At 60.3% G+C, this 18,030-nt stretch overlaps 1 protein-coding gene across 1 annotated transcript in view; it reads right to left on the bottom strand.

Annotated features, from left to right (window-relative positions):
• Positions 1 to 3,286: 3,286 nt before the first annotated feature.
• CD247 (CD247 molecule) overlaps positions 3,287 to 18,030 on the bottom strand; it is a 65,752-nt gene continuing 51,008 nt past the window's right edge. The window contains exons 2-8 of the mRNA XM_070396071.1: positions 9,197 to 9,300; positions 8,236 to 8,292; positions 7,647 to 7,727; positions 6,237 to 6,269; positions 5,661 to 5,717; positions 4,988 to 5,029; positions 3,287 to 4,240 (exon numbers count right to left, since the gene is read on the bottom strand). Coding sequence (XP_070252172.1) covers positions 4,175 to 4,240; positions 4,988 to 5,029; positions 5,661 to 5,717; positions 6,237 to 6,269; positions 7,647 to 7,727; positions 8,236 to 8,292; positions 9,197 to 9,300 — 440 coding nt within the window. The 3' untranslated portion in view covers positions 3,287 to 4,174. The remainder of the gene's footprint in view (positions 4,241 to 4,987; positions 5,030 to 5,660; positions 5,718 to 6,236; positions 6,270 to 7,646; positions 7,728 to 8,235; positions 8,293 to 9,196; positions 9,301 to 18,030) is intronic.

Here is an 18,030-nt window from a genome sequence, read left to right as displayed (position 1 = left end):
CTATGTATGTATTAACATAACAGTTTTCACTGCCTCGGAGTTCCTAATAAAAAGAAATGAAACGCTCTGCGTGTCCATGCTGTCCAGTAGTAAGCGCCCACCCCTTTAGTTTGGAGTGCTTATCGCTGATGACCCGCCCACTGGGGCTTTGTTTTCTTTTAAAGAGACAGCGATCGTGTTTTTCTAAAGATGTTTTCTTTCTCTCTGTCTTCAAATAACTCCCTCACCTTTTTTTCTTTTTCTTTTTTTTAAAATATTGATTCAGGGGTGTTTTTCCACTGTTGTCAAGGGAGGGACACGAGGGGGAATTGGCCCCTTGGCCTCCCATACGTTTTTGTTTTATGTGCCTAACTTTAAAATGTGAGTTTGAGTTCTCTTTTGTGGAAATTTAAGATGTGGTGTATGATTCTTTCCAACATGGTCCAGCAGCTCCAGCGAGGCAGTGACCACTCCTGGGGAGATGACGGGACCCCTGCCCTGTTTCTCCTGGTGGTTTCGCGATCTGGGTGGCTATTGTGTAGCCCCACTGCCCCAGACGCCTGGGTAGCCAGTGCCCCCCTGCCGACCCCTCCCAGGAATATTTCGTAAGAGTCAGCTGATAACATGGCATGGGGACTTTGCATTGGGGGGGATTCGCTGATGCCTCCCGAGGCCTGAGGAGTCAGGGGACATAAGTGGTGCTGTCTCCTTAAAAGTGCCCTTCCTGTGACCCCTCCTGGGCCGCCCACAGGCTGTGGGCTTGGGAGAGGTTGTGTGGGTGGCTGAATCAGAAGGAAATGCTAGGTTTTGTGTAGATGCATTTGTCTGCTGTAACTTTTTATATATATATTAAACTTAACTGTAACTGTACAGTTCATTTCTGTTGTAAAACACCATTAAACCATTTTTCCAAGTGTTTTCGCATTGTCTGAGTTTCTCTGATGGGGTCGTGTTGGTGTCTGGGTGCTTCACACACATCCCCACCCAGACGGCTCACAGCCCTGCCCATCACCCCCGGGCACAGGGTCCGCCCGCCTCCCAGCCAGGCCCTGGGGGTGAGCAGGCAGGCGTCGGCCGCAGTGGACTCCAGACCACGGGGCTTGCTGCCATCCAACACGCAGGCTCCTCAAAGACTCCCATTTCACTGTGGACTTGACTGCAGAGCTGACACTGAACTTGACTTTTCCAGATTTATCATCTCATCTGCCCTGCACACACGTCCCCTGGGGCCCCTCGGGAGGAAGCCAATCCTGACTCGGGCCCTGCTCTCCTGTCAGAGGTGCCCCTTCTCCCCTGAAAGGGAACCTTGGACCTGAACGTGATTTCTTGCAGGGAAACCAGCTCACTGAGGAGCTCTGGGAGGGCTGCTGCCTCCGCAAGTGCCACAGCTGGCATGGCCTGTGCTGCCCTGCGTGGGGGGTGGAGGGAGCTGTGCCTCCCACAGGCTGCCGTCCTGTGAGGCCCAGTGGGGAGGGGTGGCCTCGGCCTGCTCCTGCTCACAGCTGCTCAGCCTTCTCCCCCGTTTTGCATTTAAGTTGGTGAAGTTATTTCCTTAAAACAATTCCACGTTTTTAATAGGAATCCCGTTTGGCAGACAGTGGTGTGCTCACCAGCATGAGAGACCTTAGAAGGCAAAGCCCACTGCTCAGCCCCAGGGGCTGAGGAAGGAGTGCCCTTTCCACTCTGTTTCCCTGTCCTCCTCTGTCAGCGGTGGGTCTGGCCCTGGCCAGGTCCCAGTGGTTAGATCCTTGGCTGGTGCACCGAAGGGGCATGGGTTCAACTCCTCGTCAAGGGCACACACCTGGGCTGCAGGTTCGATCTCTAGCCCTGGTCATGGTGCATGCAGGAGGCGACCAATCAATGTCTCCCTCTCTCCCCCCCTTCCACTCTCTCTAAAAAATCAATAGTAGAAATACCCTCAGGTGGGGATTAACAACAAAAATAAATCAGCTGACGGTGGGCACGTCGTGTGGCATGAGGAGCTCAGCAATGAGAGCTGAATTCTGTTGCCCCCTTTTCTCTCCAAAGACGAGGGCGGCTCTCACGGGCTCGGTCTGTCAGCAGCTCAGTCCTCCCAGCCTGCTGCCCGAGCTGTGCGGTCATAGCACACTCGAGCACACACACACACACACACACACACACACCCCTGCCCCCGGATGTCAGCCCCAGAGCTCACTGCCAGCTTGCTCCTTGCCTCCACTCAAATTCTTGACGCAATGGGTCAAACCCTTGTGTCAAGCCAGCCATGGGTCACATAACTCAGCCCACCTTGACCCTAGGTGTGGGTGTGTCCACTCGCTTTGACGGGAGATGACCAGCGTCAGCCTCTGAAAGGCGGGTGAGTGGAAGTTGCAGCCGTGGCCGAGCTTGAGTGGCAGCAAAGGCAGTGAAGCGACGCTGGGGTCTTCCCGGCCCCAGCCAGGTGCCACGGCAGGTGGACAGTCTGGCCCTCGGGGTGTTCCTTCCACATCCTTCCAGGCTCCTCCGTCCTCGCTGGCTGGCCCACACCTGCCCGTGCCCAGGCCCTGACCCTGCAGAGTGTACTACGTCCCTTCAGATGATGTGGCTGAAACCGAGGGCCAAATGTGACATCCCCAACTGTGATGACTCCATGCTCTTCTCCTCCCTGGTACCTGCCATCTGCTGGGCATGGAGTGGCTGCTGCCAACATGTTGGCCGTAGGGAGTTGGGTTCCTGGCGTCCAGGTCAGGGGCAGAGCGCCTTCTCCGTGTGCGGTGCTGAGCAGCGTGTCCTGGCAGAGGTGCCTGGCACTCCTGTCCGAGTTCCTGACGCTCTGGCTTTGACAGCTGTGGCCCGGACTTTTCTTTTGAACAAGTGAAGGTATTGATTCCAGAGCCTTTACCCAATAGAAATTGGTGGATTGATATTTCCAGTCACTTTTTGTGAGGGAGACTGACCTCGAGGCCTCTGTCATCCTCCATCCTCCCCAAACCCCATGTCATCTGTACAAACCAGTCCCGACTCGCTCTGTTGCAGGTGCTGCTGGTCCGGTGCCTGAGGGCCGGGGCCTCTCCTGCTCGTCTCCCACACCACGGCCAGAGCCACGCTGAGCCCTGCCCGCCAGGCCCTGTCCTTCACCCTCTGTCCCCACACCGCCCGCCCCTCTGCATGTCACCTCACACTGCACCCAGGCTCAGGCCCGCCGCCGCCGCAGCCTCCTGGGCCCTGGGGCACCAATGCTCCCTGCTCTCTTGGAGAGCAGCAGGCTGGTTCCCGAGACTAAATGCTCATCAAGGACCTGGATGTTGAAATAAAGCTCTTCCTAAAGCAGTGTTTTCACTGAAGCGTTTATTATGCAAAGAGCAAGGCTTTAGCAAACCAGCATAGATTAAACCCAGCGGGAGAGGTTCCTTCCAGGCCCCTGTCCTCCGGGCTCTGCAGGCCCCGTGGTGTGGGGTCTTCCTGGGAGGCCTTCACGTGGCGGATTTGTCCTGAACTCTGTGACGTGAACAAGTGCCAGGGAGCCATGGCCTTGCCCCGCTCGGAGCCCGCCTCGGTTCACTGCTTTATACCGGTTTGCTCATCACACTCCTCCCTGTGAGGATGTGAGCTCGAAGGCACAGGCGTGTCCATCTCTCAGGCCCAGGGTCTGGCACCCGGACCCCATGGGAAGGGATGCCAGCGGAGGGAGGCCTGTGCTCCGGGCTCTGGAGCCTTCACGCGGCTCCAACCCAGCCCCCCACTGCGCCTCCGTCCGCAGGGGCTCTGCCCGGACCTTCCTCGGCCCAGTGCCGAGCTACCAAGCAGTGAGGGGACGGTGGACAAGAGAAGCCAAATCTACAGCAGGAGCCAAGCCACTCAGGTGCCGACGGCACAGACTGCCGGACGGTGCTGGCGTCCGGGCTCCTTTGGGGCTTTACAAAACAGACTGAACAGCTTGGTGTGAGGAGTGTGCTGACCCAGGTGTGAGCCACGGTCCGGCCCTGGGCCCCAGGCAGGCAGAAGCCAAGGACTGAGCGGGCTCCAGGACGGGCCCGGGACGCACTCCCTCACGTGCAGGGTGATGCTGAATGGAGGTTGGGGACAGGAGGGGACCAGATGTGACCACATGAAGCACCTGTTCTGACAGAGGACTTGGAGGGGAGACAGGAGCGAACTGGGCTGTGCATGTTTTTCCTGGGTCTTTACAATCTGGGCGTCTGCGGGTCTCCCTGTGGGTGCTGGTCCCCAGCTGCTAGCGAGGGGGCAGCGCCTGCATGTGGAGGGCGTCATAGGTGTCTTTGGTGGCCGTACTGAGCCCCTGGTGAAGGGAGAAGGAAAAGACTGGGTCAGGAGCCGCACCTGCCCACCCGAGCCCAAGAGGTGCCACAGCACGGCCTGTGCCTGCCCACCCGCCTCCAGAGGCCCGGGAACTGCCCCTCATGCCGGCGGGGGACGGGTTCTGTCTCTGCTGGGCGTGGCCTGGGGCTCCTTTCCTGACAGCTGTTGCTGCCCCCAGGCACTGGGCCCTGCAGCGCTGTGTCCCGTGTTCCCACCATGCCACTGGGCCACTGCGGCTCCACCCTCCCTGGGGCTCCACCTGAACTCGCCTGGCAGGTGGAGTGAGGGGAGGGAGGAGCCGGAGCGGCCAGGCAGCCGGCCAGGAGGCCCTGGGCTTGGCATACTTCTCCCCATGACTCCATAAGCCAGGCTGCTGACGGCCACATTTTCTTTTCAAACTTGTGACTTCCCTTGATATTTCCCCTTCCGTCTTCCCACCCTTCCTGCCATCTCACTAGGTGTGCGGAGCTCGGCAGCCGAGGCTGCTGCAGGGCCCAGACTCGGAGGAGCGGCCCACGGCTGTGGGTCCTGCGCGGGCACCAATGCCCGGGACACCCTTGTCCCGGGTGGGAACCCAGTCATGCGCCTGGTAACTAACGCAGCCCCACGGGGGGCCTGGCCGGCCTCCAGGCGCCCTGGGCTCGCCCTGCCCAGGTGTTGGCGAGAGCACGGAGCTGACCCCGAAGGTGAGGTGGCACGGCGGGGAGGGAGGCGGCACGGCACTCACCTGGTAAAGGCCGTCGTGCCCCTTGCCTCTCCGACGCTGGTTCTGTGGGGAGACAGGACGGGCCGGGTCAGGCAGGCCTCAGTGGCCCTGCCCACTCGGGCCGCAGGCCATGGGCAGACCTTGGCCTCTGAGTGGGAGGCGAGGCCTGGCTCCGGCCCGGGTTTGCTCTGGCCTCACGGATCCACACAGATGCCGGGCGGGCCACACGGAGCTGCCGCAGGGCCCGCGGCTAGAGGAACAGCCCGCAGCCCTTGCAACTCCGGCTGCTCCTGGAGGCTGCGGGCACGGCAGCTTCACTTCCGGTTCTTGGCTGTCTATGACCAGGGGCCCGCGGTCCCCGTACCGACACTCGTCGGCACGCACAGCACTTGTCACTGTTGCTAACGGCAACAGGCCTGAGCTCTCTGGCAGAGCTCAGGCTGCCCAGGGATCCGGCTGGTTTTAATCCCCAAAGAGCATCGGCCCTTCGTCCGTATCTTCTGTGCAGCCCGATGGGTAGGAGCTGGGTTGCCTTCACCTCTGCAGCCACCACATGGCTTTTGCAGGTGGTACGAATAGGTGGGGTGGAGGCCCTGCTGCTGGCGCCTGGGGAAGACTGTGAGGACCTTCTTGGGAGCGCCGCCCCCCCCTCCCCCCCCCCCAGTCTTGGGAATTAAGGAGGAGCAGCACTCACATCGCCTTTCGTCCCGATCTCGCTATAGGCCTCTGCCATCTTCTCCCTCTGCAGCGCCTGGAGGGGCAGTGGGCACGGCTCAGTGACTAAGGCAGAAACACGCGCTCCAGCCCTCCCTCCCGCAGCCCTTGGGCCTCTCCCTGGGCGCCAGCCCTCAGCCCTGAGCCGGGAAGGTCGGTGAGGCTCAGGACGGTGAGAGGCGACGTTCTGGCCAAAGGCCACCCACGCAGGACGACGCAGGCTCACCAGGGGCCCCGGAACCATGTGGTTGAGCAGGTCGTCACCCCTGCAAGGGTCCCCTCGTGGCAGACCCACACCAACGCCAGACCCCAACCGCGATGGTGAGGCTGGCCAGTCCGTGAGGTGCAGGCCAGGAGGCTCCAGCCCCTGGGGACGTGCCCCCCAGAGGGGCTGGCCCAGCCTGACCGGAGGCCTCGGCCCACCTGGGACCCGCAGGCATCGCAGGCCCAGGAGTGAGGTCCCGCAGGAGGAGACACGGGGCCTGGGGAAGCCTGGAGGACCCCCGCCAGCCCCTCCTCCCGCCCACTTTCCAAGGCCCAGGCGCCCTCTACTCACATTGTACAGGCCCTCCTGGGGGTTCTTCCTCCTCTGCTGGGAGAGAGGGGGAGTCAGAGGTGGAGCAGCAGCCCCCGTGGCACCCCCATCACCCCATCACCCTCTGCGGGCTCCGCCCCGGCCTGGCAGCTGGGCTGGGGGACATGTCCTCCACCAGACGCCCGGCATGGTCCCCTCTCACAGGCCAGCCTTGCCCGGACAGGCCCAGGTTCTCCGATGGCCGTCTGTCCCTGGCAGGTACACCGCCCGGGCCACAAGCCTACACGTGGGGTTTTGCTGAAGCTGAAAGGTCGTTGGGAGCATGGCAGCTGCTGCTCAGCAGGTCCCACTGGCCGATCCCCGCCCGCCCGCCAGCCCTGCTCTCCGGGGAAGGAGGGGGAAGGGCTGAGGGGGTCTCCCCCACCCGCGATTCATTCTAACAACCCTACATGGAGCTCAAGGGGCGGGGGGGAGTGCTGCATGGACAGCTGTGACTGGACAGGTCAAGGGCCACAGGCAGTGTCAGGCAGCGTTTCCCTGGCCTCACCCAGCTGATCCCCTGGCACAGGTGACAGCCGCCTGGCTGCCATGCTCACAGGGCACCTGGGACCCAGGGACCCGCGTCCAGCGGCCTGGCCCTTCCTGTGGGCCTCCCAACTCTATGCTCCTGGACAGGTGGCGCTGCTGTGAGCGCATCAGGGTGGCCTGGACCCACGGCCCAGGGGGCGGGAGGGGCTGCAGGAAACTGGCCTACATCTGTCCTCCCGCCAGGCCCCTCATGAGGCAGGGAGTGGGCAGCGGAGGAGTGTGGGGTGCGGCTCTGAAGGGTCCTCTCCTCCACCCTGGCCCCCCCACTCTCACTCAGCTCACACTCACTCACACACTGACCCACACACTCTGACACATTCTCACACACACCGACACACACACACTCTGACACATTCTCACACACTGACACACACACTCGCTCACACTGACCCACACACTCTGACACGTTCTCACACACACCGACACACACACTCGCTCACACTGACTCACACACACTGACACACACACTCTGACACATTCTCTCTCACACACTGACACACTCGCTCACACTGACCCACATAATCTGACACATTCTCTCACACACACACTGACACACACACTGACACATTCTCACACATACACACTGACACACATACACACACTGACATACACACACACTGACTGAAACACACTAACACATCCTCACACACTCATACTCACACACTAACACACACACACTGACACACACACTGACACATTCTCACACATACACACTGACACACATACACACACTGACATACACACACACTGACTGAAACACACTAACACATCCTCACACACTCATACTCACACACTAACACACACACACACTGACACACACAGGCAGAAAGAGGAATGTCTGACCTGCTTCCCGCCCATCTCAGGGTCTCGGCCCCGTCTCTTATCCAGAAGGTCATACTCCTCTCTCCTCCCCAGGTTGAGCTCCTGAAACACACAGGAAGGTGTGAGATGGGCGACCCTCCGGAGGACAGCGCCCGGGATGGGTGTTCCCGGGTGGCTCTCAGGGGAAGGAGCAGGGACCGGGGTGGCGGTGGTAACTGGCCCATTGGTGCCAGCACCTCAGAGCACATCTCCGGGCGTTACCACGGGCTGGGGGGCAGTGATCAATCTGACTGAAGCCCGATGCACAGGGAGTCCCACCCCAGTGAGGATCCTCCCATTCCCACCCCCATCCCACCCCCACCTCCACCCCCACCCCCATCCTACCCCCACCTCCACCCCCACCCCCACCCCCACTCCCACCCCCACCCCAGCCAGTATCTGTGCACCAGCCAGTGCGCTAAGTGGGCGCTTTCCAGGCACCCAATCCTGAGAGCCTGTGGGCTCCCAGCGCCCCACGAGGCTGGTACAATGACTGTGTTTCCCCGGGTAGAACCCTGAGCCGGTGGCCTGGCCGGTCCCGACCCCCCGGGGCTGCACAGGGCTGACTCACGTTGTAGACCTGGTTGGGGCCCTGCAGGTGCTCCGGGGCGTCTGCACTCCCGCTGAACTGGAGGAGGGAAGAGCAGAGTGAGCGCCCAGCGGGCCACCGCCGCCCGCAGTCGCCCTGCCCCAGAGCCACCCGGTCAGCTGGACGGTTCCCTGCCTCCCGTGGGGACACGGGCGGCCCATGCTGGCCAGGTGACCTCAGGGCAGTGCCTCCCCAGCTCGGGGCCCAGGAGAACATTCTCAGGCCCTTCCCCCAGGACTCGGAGCACAACCCTCAGTGGGTGGCTGCACAAGGTCCCACCCTCTGGTGCGTCTGGGGGCCCTGCCAGGCGCACAGCCCACTTTCTGTCGCCTCAGCCAGAGGGTCCACCAGGCCTCGGGTCAGAGACTGGCACCACCGAGACCCGCGGCGCTGTTCAGACTGGAAGGCAGTCAGCACTGCTGCTCAAGTGGAGTTCCCCGCAGCCCTGACTCCAAACAGCCGGAGGGGGTGCTGCAGAGAACAGGGCTGCAGCCTCCCCCTCCTTCTCACCCCCAGGGCCACCCCCGCCCCCGCTCCCCTCCAAGAAAGCCAGGCCCTGCGAGGCCCCAGCAGAAACCCTGCTCTGGGTCACCCTCCCACTTCCTGCCGGGACCTGCACCAGCAGCTGGACAGCGATCTGGGGAGACCTCAGGTCCCCGCCTCCCCGCTCCCAACTGCCTGAAGCATAAGGCCACTTCCTGCAGCGGCACCTGACCCCACCCCACACCTGGTGTCGCAGGTCAGAGCTCCTGACTCAGGTGCTCCACACTAGGATCTCCGGCCACTCTGTGGCTCGGCCCCCCGCCACCTGCCCCCCCCACAAAGTGCACACTGGGCTGGTCCCTGCTTTGCCCATGGACACCAAGCTGTAGGTACCACACATGCCCGAGACTTTCCAAGACCAAGGCCCCTCGGAACACCCACTGAGTGGGGTGCTACCCACCTTCGCTCTCAGGAACAGGGCGGTGATGATGATGCCATAGATGAACAGGATCCCATCCAGCAGGTAGCAGAGCTTGGGGTCCAGCAGGCCGAAGCTCTGTGCCTCTGTGCCAAGAGATGAGGATGGTCAGCCAGGCCCTGGGTGACAGACACGACCCCCCGGGTGGCCCCACGACTGGACAAGGACATCATGACAAGGGGGGCTGGATCTACTCCCCATCCTCCATCTGTCCCCAACCTCCCTCCCACCCCCTGGGGAAACCCAGTAGTGGGCATGACACCTGGTGGGGCCACAAAGCCTGTACAGCCGGGAGGGAGGCAGAGATGGGGCCGGCAGAGCTCTGTCCACTGCGCTCAGGACAGCGGCCTGGGGCCACAGGGGCCCAGCTGTGCGCATGCCCCGTGTGGGCCACGCACTCTGGAAGCCTCTACATGCCCATGTCTGGGTGGATGGAACCATTGGAATTCCAGTGTGGCTCCCTGAGGCCTCACCACAGGGACAGAACAGGACAGATGGTCGAAGGAGGGCATTTCAGCCTCTGACTCAATTAGAACTGCGACACAGTGGGTCCGGTGCTGGCTTCCCTCCCCTGGGCCCGAGGGCCTCATGAGCAGCAGACCCAGGAACCGCTGGTGATCCCCCTGCCCACCCCAACCGGGCAGCCTCCTGCTCACAGTCCTAGTTCATGGCCTCAGGCCCCTCCCCCCTCCTCCTGCACCCCCTCCACCTCCCCTGCCTCCCCCCCGCCCCGCCCCCGCATGTACCATTCCCAGGGCACACCTTGCTCTCCCACACTGTTTGCCTCTGTGCCTTTGCACATGCTGTTCCCTCTATGCATTCTCTCTTTTCCTGTCCCTGCAACCCAGCCGCCATCTGTGACCATCAGAGGCAGCGACACGGCAGTCAGAGGCCCCGCTGCTCAAGCCTCCCCCACCACAAGTTACCAGGGCCTCCCTCCCACGCTAACTTTGCGACTGGAGGATGCACAGTTAGTTGACACTGCCACTGGAGTCCTGGGGGCTGGGGAAAGAGATACAGTGAATATTCTGGTTAAATAAAAGTTGGGTTTTATTTGAAAGCTCATTGAACTGTGAGTAGGAGGCAAGGGCTGTAGCCTACACTGTCCTTCCTACTAGGAATGTGTGTGGCAACTCACCCCGCACCACGGGGCGCAGCGTCTGTCTGTCTCATGCCACCCTGTGGGGTTTTCAGGAGGCCAAGTGCCAGATGCCTCCAGGCAGTCGCTCCCAAGGCCAAGGCGCCCTCTGATGGCCACCGAGGGAGTGGCTAGTGTGGCCTTGAGCGGTGTCTTATCGCTATTGACTGACTTGAGGCAAGTTTTTCACCCTTGTTCAGCTGCCTCATTTTCTTTTTTTTAAAATATATTTTTATTGATTTCAGAGAGAGGACGGGAGAGGGAAAGATAGAAACCCCAATGATGAGAGAGAATCACTGACCGGCTGCCTCCTGCACGCTCCCCACTGGGGATGGAGCCCACAACCTGGGTATGTGCTCTTGACCGGAATCTGACCTGGGACCCTTCAGTCCACAGGCCAACCCTCTATCCACTGAGCCACACCGGCCAGGGCTCAGCTGCCTCTTTCGTTAAACAGGGTGGAAAGGTAATGTTTCAGTGTTTTCTCTGTGCCAGAGCTGCTGTAACGTAGTGGCTGCGCAGCTCCTCACAACAGCACCCCTGGACACTGAGCACAGAGAACTTCAGGGCTAGCGGAGCTCACAGCAAGTGGGGCGCGGCCCAGGAGCCCCCGCAGTGCACCCCCCTCGCCCTCCCTCCGCCATGGGGCCCAGCCCTGCCCACCCTTGGCAGGAGCGACACTCTGGCTTCTCCCAGGAGCCATGGGAGCAGGAGGTTCCAGGCCCCTAGAGCCCCCCCCCCCCCAGTCACTCTGCCTCCAACCTTTGACTCCTCCCTAAGGTGGCCTCTCCAGGGCCCAGGCAGCTGACAGCCTTGAAAATTCCCCACGTCCCTGCTCGGACACCCTGGCGGCCATTGCCGTGGGCCAAGCCCCGAATCCTCGCCACGGACACACCACGTCCTCCAGGACACACCTGTCCGTTCCTCCCCACCCGCCACTGCCGGCCCACCCGGCGCCCAGCATCTGCCTGACCCCGTGAACATTCAGTGCAAGGGCCCGGCCCCACAAAGTGCTCCACAGACATCACGCGTGGGGTTGGAGGTCCCCGCCCTCAGCTGTAAGCGCTGTGACCAACGTCTGCACCTCCTGCCTCACCCCAACCTCAGAGCCAGGGCACCGCGCAAACCTTCACCGGGTGTGGTGGCATTTTCAGGGGAGAAGCCCGCCCTGCCCAAGGTCAGGCTGCCCTATAGCCCCTCACTGGCCGAAGGTGGGGGTCTGAGGGCTGCAGGAGAGGAGATGCCCCCCCCCCCCCGCCCCGCCGCCAAGGACACCAAAGCTGGGGCAAGTTTTTCCTTTAGGACAGGAGGGGAGGTGTCAGCCGTGATGTATGGCGGTGGTGGGAGGCAATCACTGGTTGCCTGTCACATAAAACGAGAACAGAGAGCCTACTGGACGGTAAATTTAGAGCCAATAAGAAGAAATGCTTCTTCGTGTTGTGCAGAGCCGCCAAGTGGGGACGGGGAGTTGGGGCCTCCGCAGAGACACGTAGTACGGGCAGCTTTTCTTTTTTCTTTTCAAAGAGCAGCTTGATTTTATGACCAACGACTAGTGTGCTGTGTGTGGTTTGGCCCGGGGCGGGGGGGTGGGGGGGGAGCGGGGGGGAGTGGGGGCTCCCTCTGCCGGGCCAGCTGTGCCTGTGCTGGGAGGAATGGGCTGAGGAAGGCAGGGGTGGCCCAGAAAGTTCCACGAAGGGCCCAGGGCCAAGTTCAATTATATAATTAATTGACTATTTATTGAGCATCTGCTTGGTGACAGGGGGAGGGGGTGCTGGATTAGAAAGGGGCCTGGATTGGGTGCCAGGTGGGTCCTCTCCCTTCCCTGCCCACTAAGTAGCTGTGTGGTCAGGCTAATCACCTCACAGCTCGGGGCCTCAGTTTCTCCATCTGTAACATGGAGGGTGATCCCATCACCCTAAGGTTGTGGGAACATCAATGAGATGAGGCTTTATGTGGGAGAGCCCTGCTCCCAGCTGAGCTGCAGAAGGAGACCTGAGCCCAGCAGCCTTTCCCATCGGCCCCGGGCCTCCACCGCCGTCTGTGGCCCCTGCACAAGGCAGACTCAGCCAACCAGGGAATGAGAGCATTTGGCCCGATTTCTGCCCCCCCCCCCCCACCCGCCTTACCCAGGTGTGATGGGTGACCCATCCCCTGGGCACAGCCCCTCCCCCAAGGGAACCCCCACATCTGGACAGACACCCGGCAGATGTGGACACTGAAGCCTGCCCGGCGTCTCAGTGTTGCTGGGCAGGTGTTTTCTCACAGGTGCCCAGGACCAGGCCTCAGGCACCGGGAGGACACCAGGCGGACACAGCGTGTCTCTGCAGGTGACTCAGCTTAGTCCCGGGCAAAGCACGTCCCTCTGACACCACCGCGAAGCAGGCTGCAGCCGCCAAGGAGCTGGACCTGCACACTCAGGCCCCACAGTGGAGTGGGGTTTGCACACTCAGGTCCCCCAGCGGTGGAGCAGGGTCTGCACACTCAGGCCCCTCACAGTGGAGCAGGGTCTGCACACTCAGGCCCCTCACAGTGGAGCAGGGTCTGCACACTCAGGCCCCTCACAGTGGAGCAGGGTCTGCACACTCAGGCCCCTCACAGTGGAGCAGGGTCTGCACACTCAGGCCCCTCACAGTGGAGCAGGGTCTGCACACTCAGGCCCCTCACAGTGGAGCAGGGTCTGCACACTCAGGCCCCTCACAGTGGAGCAGGGTCTGCACACTCAGGTCCCCCAGCGGTGGAGCAGGATCTGCACACTCAGGCCCCTCACAGTGGAGCAGGGTCTGCACACTCAGGCCCCTCACAGTGGAGCAGGGTCTGCACACTCAGGCCCCTCACAGTGGAGCAGGGTCTGCACACTCAGGCCCCTCACAGTGGAGCAGGGTCTGCACACTCAGGCCCCTCACAGTGGAGCAGGGTCTGCACACTCAGGCCTCTCACAGTGGAGCAGGGTCTGCACACTCAGGCCCCTCACAGTGGAGCAGGGTCTGCACACTCACGCGCCCCCGCGGTGGAGCGGGGTTTGCACCCTGGGAGGAAGGGGCCCCGCCTGCACCCACAGCGGTTCACAGCCATGAGTCCACCAGCCAGTATGTTGGCTGCGATGCCCCTCACAAATCTGGGGGAGCTCCGATGGCCGTGGCTGAACTGGGAACCTGGGTTCTGGTCGTTTACCAGCCCCCGGAGTGTCACTCCCGCTGCCACCCAGCAGGTAAGCAGTGACGACCCGCAGGCCACAGCCCCGTCTCCCAGGTGAGGGAGTGAGCCCACAGACACCCAGCAGCACCCCTCTTTGAAATCCTCCCCGTGGGGCGCAGCACGGGGCTGCTTGCCTCCTGAGCTGACAGCCACGCAGTGGGGCCGGCACGCGGGACGCTGCCACGGCGTAGTCTGCGGGGTCCCCCTCCCCAGCTCTCCCGAGTCCCCACGTCACGCTGTGGAAACTTCGTTCTGCCTGGCACAGCCCGGGAGCCAGGCCCAGACCCACCCTTCCTGCCCAGCTCAGCCTCCCGCCTTGAGCCCAGGCCATAACCTTCGGGGGCAAAGTCCCCGCTTTCTCCCTGGTTTTCACTTTCGTCCTCAGCACCAGGGAGGTGCCGGGAGGAGATCGCGGGGAGCAGAGAGGACCAGTGTCTCTCCATCTGGTTCATCGCATCTACAATGTGCGTCTTGTTAGAGAGAGAGCCGAGCCTGTGCCACACCCGCCCATCAGCTCCCAGAGGTTCCGGCCCTGGCGCCCCGCAAGCCCCGGGCCCCGGGCGGCCTGGAGAGGCCTGCCCCCCGGAGCCAGGCTCCCGCGGGAGGTGCTGTCAGTTGTGTTGTGTGTCTGTCTCCAGCCAGACTGGGAGCTTCCAGAACAGGGAGAATGGGTCTCGGTCAGCCTGGTGCTGCCATTGCCTGGAGCTGCAGACAACTGGGTGCCCATCGCCGCCAGCCTGGACTCCCTCACACCCATCTGCTAAGGGTGCCTCTGATTTGAACCCCAATTTGCACTTTATCCCAGTGCGTTGGGGTTGCTCTCACCGAGAGAGTGGCCCACCTTTTGTAAGAGTTTCTTCATTTAAAAATGCCCCCCTGTGCTGATGGGTTTGCGTCCTGTATGCGCCCGGGAGGTGGGCGGGGACTAGTGGGCTGTGGGTTTCTTTGTTGGAGGATAAATGGAGGCCGGAGTGATGGTGCTCCCCTAGGCCACCCGCCCGAGAGTGATGGAGCTGGATGGACCTACAGGGTCCCCTGACTCCGGGGTCCCTTCCCTCGGTGCCTCAGGCGCCCTCACCTTTAAGGACAGGACGCAGAGCTCCCCCGTTTCCCAAGTTCACAGCCAGCTGTGGTCACTTAGTCACAGCACCTGAGAAGTTTTCACTCGAGCCCCTCCCCCACAACCTCCCAAGCATAGTCGATGGGTTTTGGTTTCATTTGCTTCTTTCCCGCCTCACCTGCCACCTCCCCAGGCCCCCTGGGAAGAGGAAAGAAGGAGAGCCCGAGAGCCAGGAAGGCTGAGATTCAAATTCTGACTCTGCCTCCTCCTGGCTTTGTGTCTTGGAACAACTTTCTTAACCTCTCTGAGCCTCTTCCCCCTGCAAAAGGGGTTCACTAGGACTGTGTTCACAGCGACACGAGGGGGCTGGGGGAAGTGACCTGCCCAGGGCACCTGCTGGGCCCCCAGGTCTCAGCCTCTTTGCCACCAGAGGGCTCTGTGGGTACCAGCAGCCGGGGGGGGGGGGGGGGGGGGGGCGCGGGTCCCGGGCCCATCTCTGCACTTTATCCAGTGCTTTGGGGTTGGCCCCACCTTTTGTAAGAATTTTCTTTCTAGCACCTCCAGCTTCTGCTTGAATCCTTCGGTGACGGGGAGCTCACCACCCATCAATCCCTGGTAGAGAACTCTCATTTTTAGTTTGTAAAAAACAGCGTTGGTTGTAATTCTGCCTCCAGAAGCACAAAGAGCACAATTCCTCCATTTCTGTGGGCAGCCTTCCACCTCTCCCGCCCCCTTGCCAGGAAGCACTTTAGGATCAAAGCAAGAACAAATCCTTTGAGGGAGAGCGGTCGAGTCCCGTCCTGGCCCTGCTACTTAACGAGCGTGTGACCGTGGGACAGTCTCCTCCGGGCGGGACACTGGCACGGGGTGGGCTTGCTGCCTGGTCCGCTCTCAGCCCGCAGGCCTCCTGGCACCAATCTGGGTCCTGAAGCCCACAGTTGAGGTAGGACGCCAGAGTCCAGGCCCCGACCAGCTCTGTGCCCTCGACCGTGAGGTAGGGTCCCGCTCTGCCCAGCCCCACCCTCGGGCTCAGACACCACAGCGAGGACCTGCCGCCAGGAGAGAAAACAGGAAGTCACGTGTTCCCACGAGGCAGCGGGGCCTGTGCGGTGAGATGCCGCCGCTGACCACGCGGCAGAGGCCCGGGCCCCCCTCGGGGTGCGATCCTTCCTTCCCCTGAGCAGCCCCGTCCGTCTGCAGCGGGAAAGGCAGAGGCGAGGCCCGGGACAGTGACGCTGGCCCTCGCTGGACATCCCCTCACCAGGAAGCATGCGGAGTCTCTCCATTAGTCCTTCCAGCACCTGCGACCTCACGCCGGGGAAACTGAGTCTCAGGGACAATAACAGGCCGAGGTCCAGAGCCTGAGCCCAGGCCTGTCTGGTTCTGCAGGGCTGTGGGGGGCAGGGCAGGGGGTTCCTCACCAGCCCCAGGAGTCCTTCCTTCTGCAGGGAGCGAGCCACCGCGGACAGTGGTGTCCTGACCGCACTGGGCCTCCTCTCTCGGGGCTGGGCTGTGTGACCGCGGCTGCCCAGGCGAGGCCAGGGCCCGAGAGCGGCCCACCCGAGCCCGCACATCCACAGAGCACGGCCCACACTCGCACTCCTCGGTGGTGGATTTCAAATACTCAGGCTTCATTCAGGGCTGCTCGTCAGTCACCTCCACCTACACATTCCCGCAGACAGGGATCCTGGCATGAAGGCGCATGGTCTGATTTCTTAGGCAGTGGTCGGCAAACTCAGTCAACAGAGCCAAATATCAACAGTACGACGACTGAAATTTCTTTTGAGGGCCAAATGTTTTAAACTTAAACTATATAGGTAGGTACATTGTTATTAACTTAATTAGTGTACTCCTAAGGCTTAGGAAGAGCCACACTCAAGGGGCCAAAGAGCCGCATGTGGCTCATGAGCCACAGTTTGCTGACCACGGTCTTAGGGGAACAGAATTATGGGCAAACATTTCCCTTCTTGTATTTTTATTTCCGTTAAACTTGTATGGTTCGTTCAGTCATTTTTAAAACTTTTCTCTGGTCACCTTTTATTTTCAAGTAAATCAACTCATTATAAAAGTGCAGGAAAGTAGAAAAAAATCAAAACCACGCATCAGCCGCAGTCACTGTCACCAAGATGGCGGGTTCCTTGCAAGGTGTTGATTTGCAAATTGTAATCATGCTACATCCAAATTTCTCCTAAAAAAATCAAATTTTACTTAATATATTATAATTTGATAATCTATTTTCATAGTTTAACTGACAATCCCTCTTAATGCTTGTGTAATAATCTTTCCACTATTTAACCATCGATGATCATTTGTTTCCAACTTTTCACTGTTGTAATTAATTTTGTGATGAAAAACTTCATTCTTTTTTTTACTGTTAATCCTCACCTGAGGATATTTTTCCATTGTTGTTTTTGTTTTTTTAGAGAGACAGTGGAAGGGAAGGGAAGAAACAGAGAGAGAAACATCAATGTGAGAGAGATATATCGATTGGTTGCTTCCCCCATGCAACTTGACCCTAAGCCTGCAACCAAGTTGTGTGCCCTTGACTGGAATTGAACCCGGGACCCTTCAGTCCGAGGGCTGACACTATATGCACTGAGCCAAACCAGCGAGGGCGAAAAGCTTCACTCTTAAAGCTTTTTACAGGTTAAGAGTCCGTCAGTAATACTGTGAAAAATGAAAGCTGAGACAACTAGCCCAAAAGAAAAAACAGCAAAAGACATACACAGGCCATTCTCTGAGGAGGGCGAATACACTGCTTACAAACATGTAAAGACAGTGTCCCTGGCGGTCAGGGAAGCGAAGCACAAAATGACAAGGAGGTGGGCGCACTCTCCAGAGGGAGTCAGAGGCCTCCACTGAGAGGATGAGTGGGGCAGGGCAGAGGGCCAGCAGGTGCAAAGGGCCTGTGGTGGAGCAGGCCTGGTGTCTGCACACGAGGGGGGCGTGGCCAGGCTGCAGAGTGAGGGTGGTGCTAGAACTCGCTGGGAGAGGGTGACCAGGAGGTGGGCGTTCGTTAGATCCTCTGAACCGGACGGGAAGCAGTTGCAAGGATTTCTCTTTTTACAACAAATACACATGACTTTTGTCATTTTAAAACTATGCATACAATTTAAAAGCAAACACTGAAGCCAGCGGGAGCACATTTGGTTCGTGGTTGCCTTGGGCCCCTGGGTTGGCTGGAGATGCCCAGGGAGCTGCCGGACAGGCCTGCAGCCAGCCACGCTGCCGGCGCCAGGCGGCAACCAGAGGCCCCCACGAGGTGTCTGCATTCACGCGGTAGCAGCCTTTATCCCTTCCTGCCTCGCCCCTAAACCAAGCTTGGTTTCCACACAGAAAGTGGTTTTACTTCTACCGAAGGGACGCAAACTCATTCATTCTTTTTCTTTTTTCATATATTTTATTGATTTCATTCAGAGAGGA

This window comes from Myotis yumanensis, unplaced genomic scaffold (assembly GCF_028538775.1).
Source record: "Myotis yumanensis isolate MYYU_CA2020_CCGP unplaced genomic scaffold, mMyoYum1.0.hap1 SCAF_17, whole genome shotgun sequence".
Lineage (NCBI taxonomy): Eukaryota > Metazoa > Chordata > Mammalia > Chiroptera > Vespertilionidae > Myotis > Myotis yumanensis.
The sequence above is the reverse complement of the archived record's forward strand: the minus strand, read 5'-3'. Positions and strand labels throughout refer to the sequence as shown.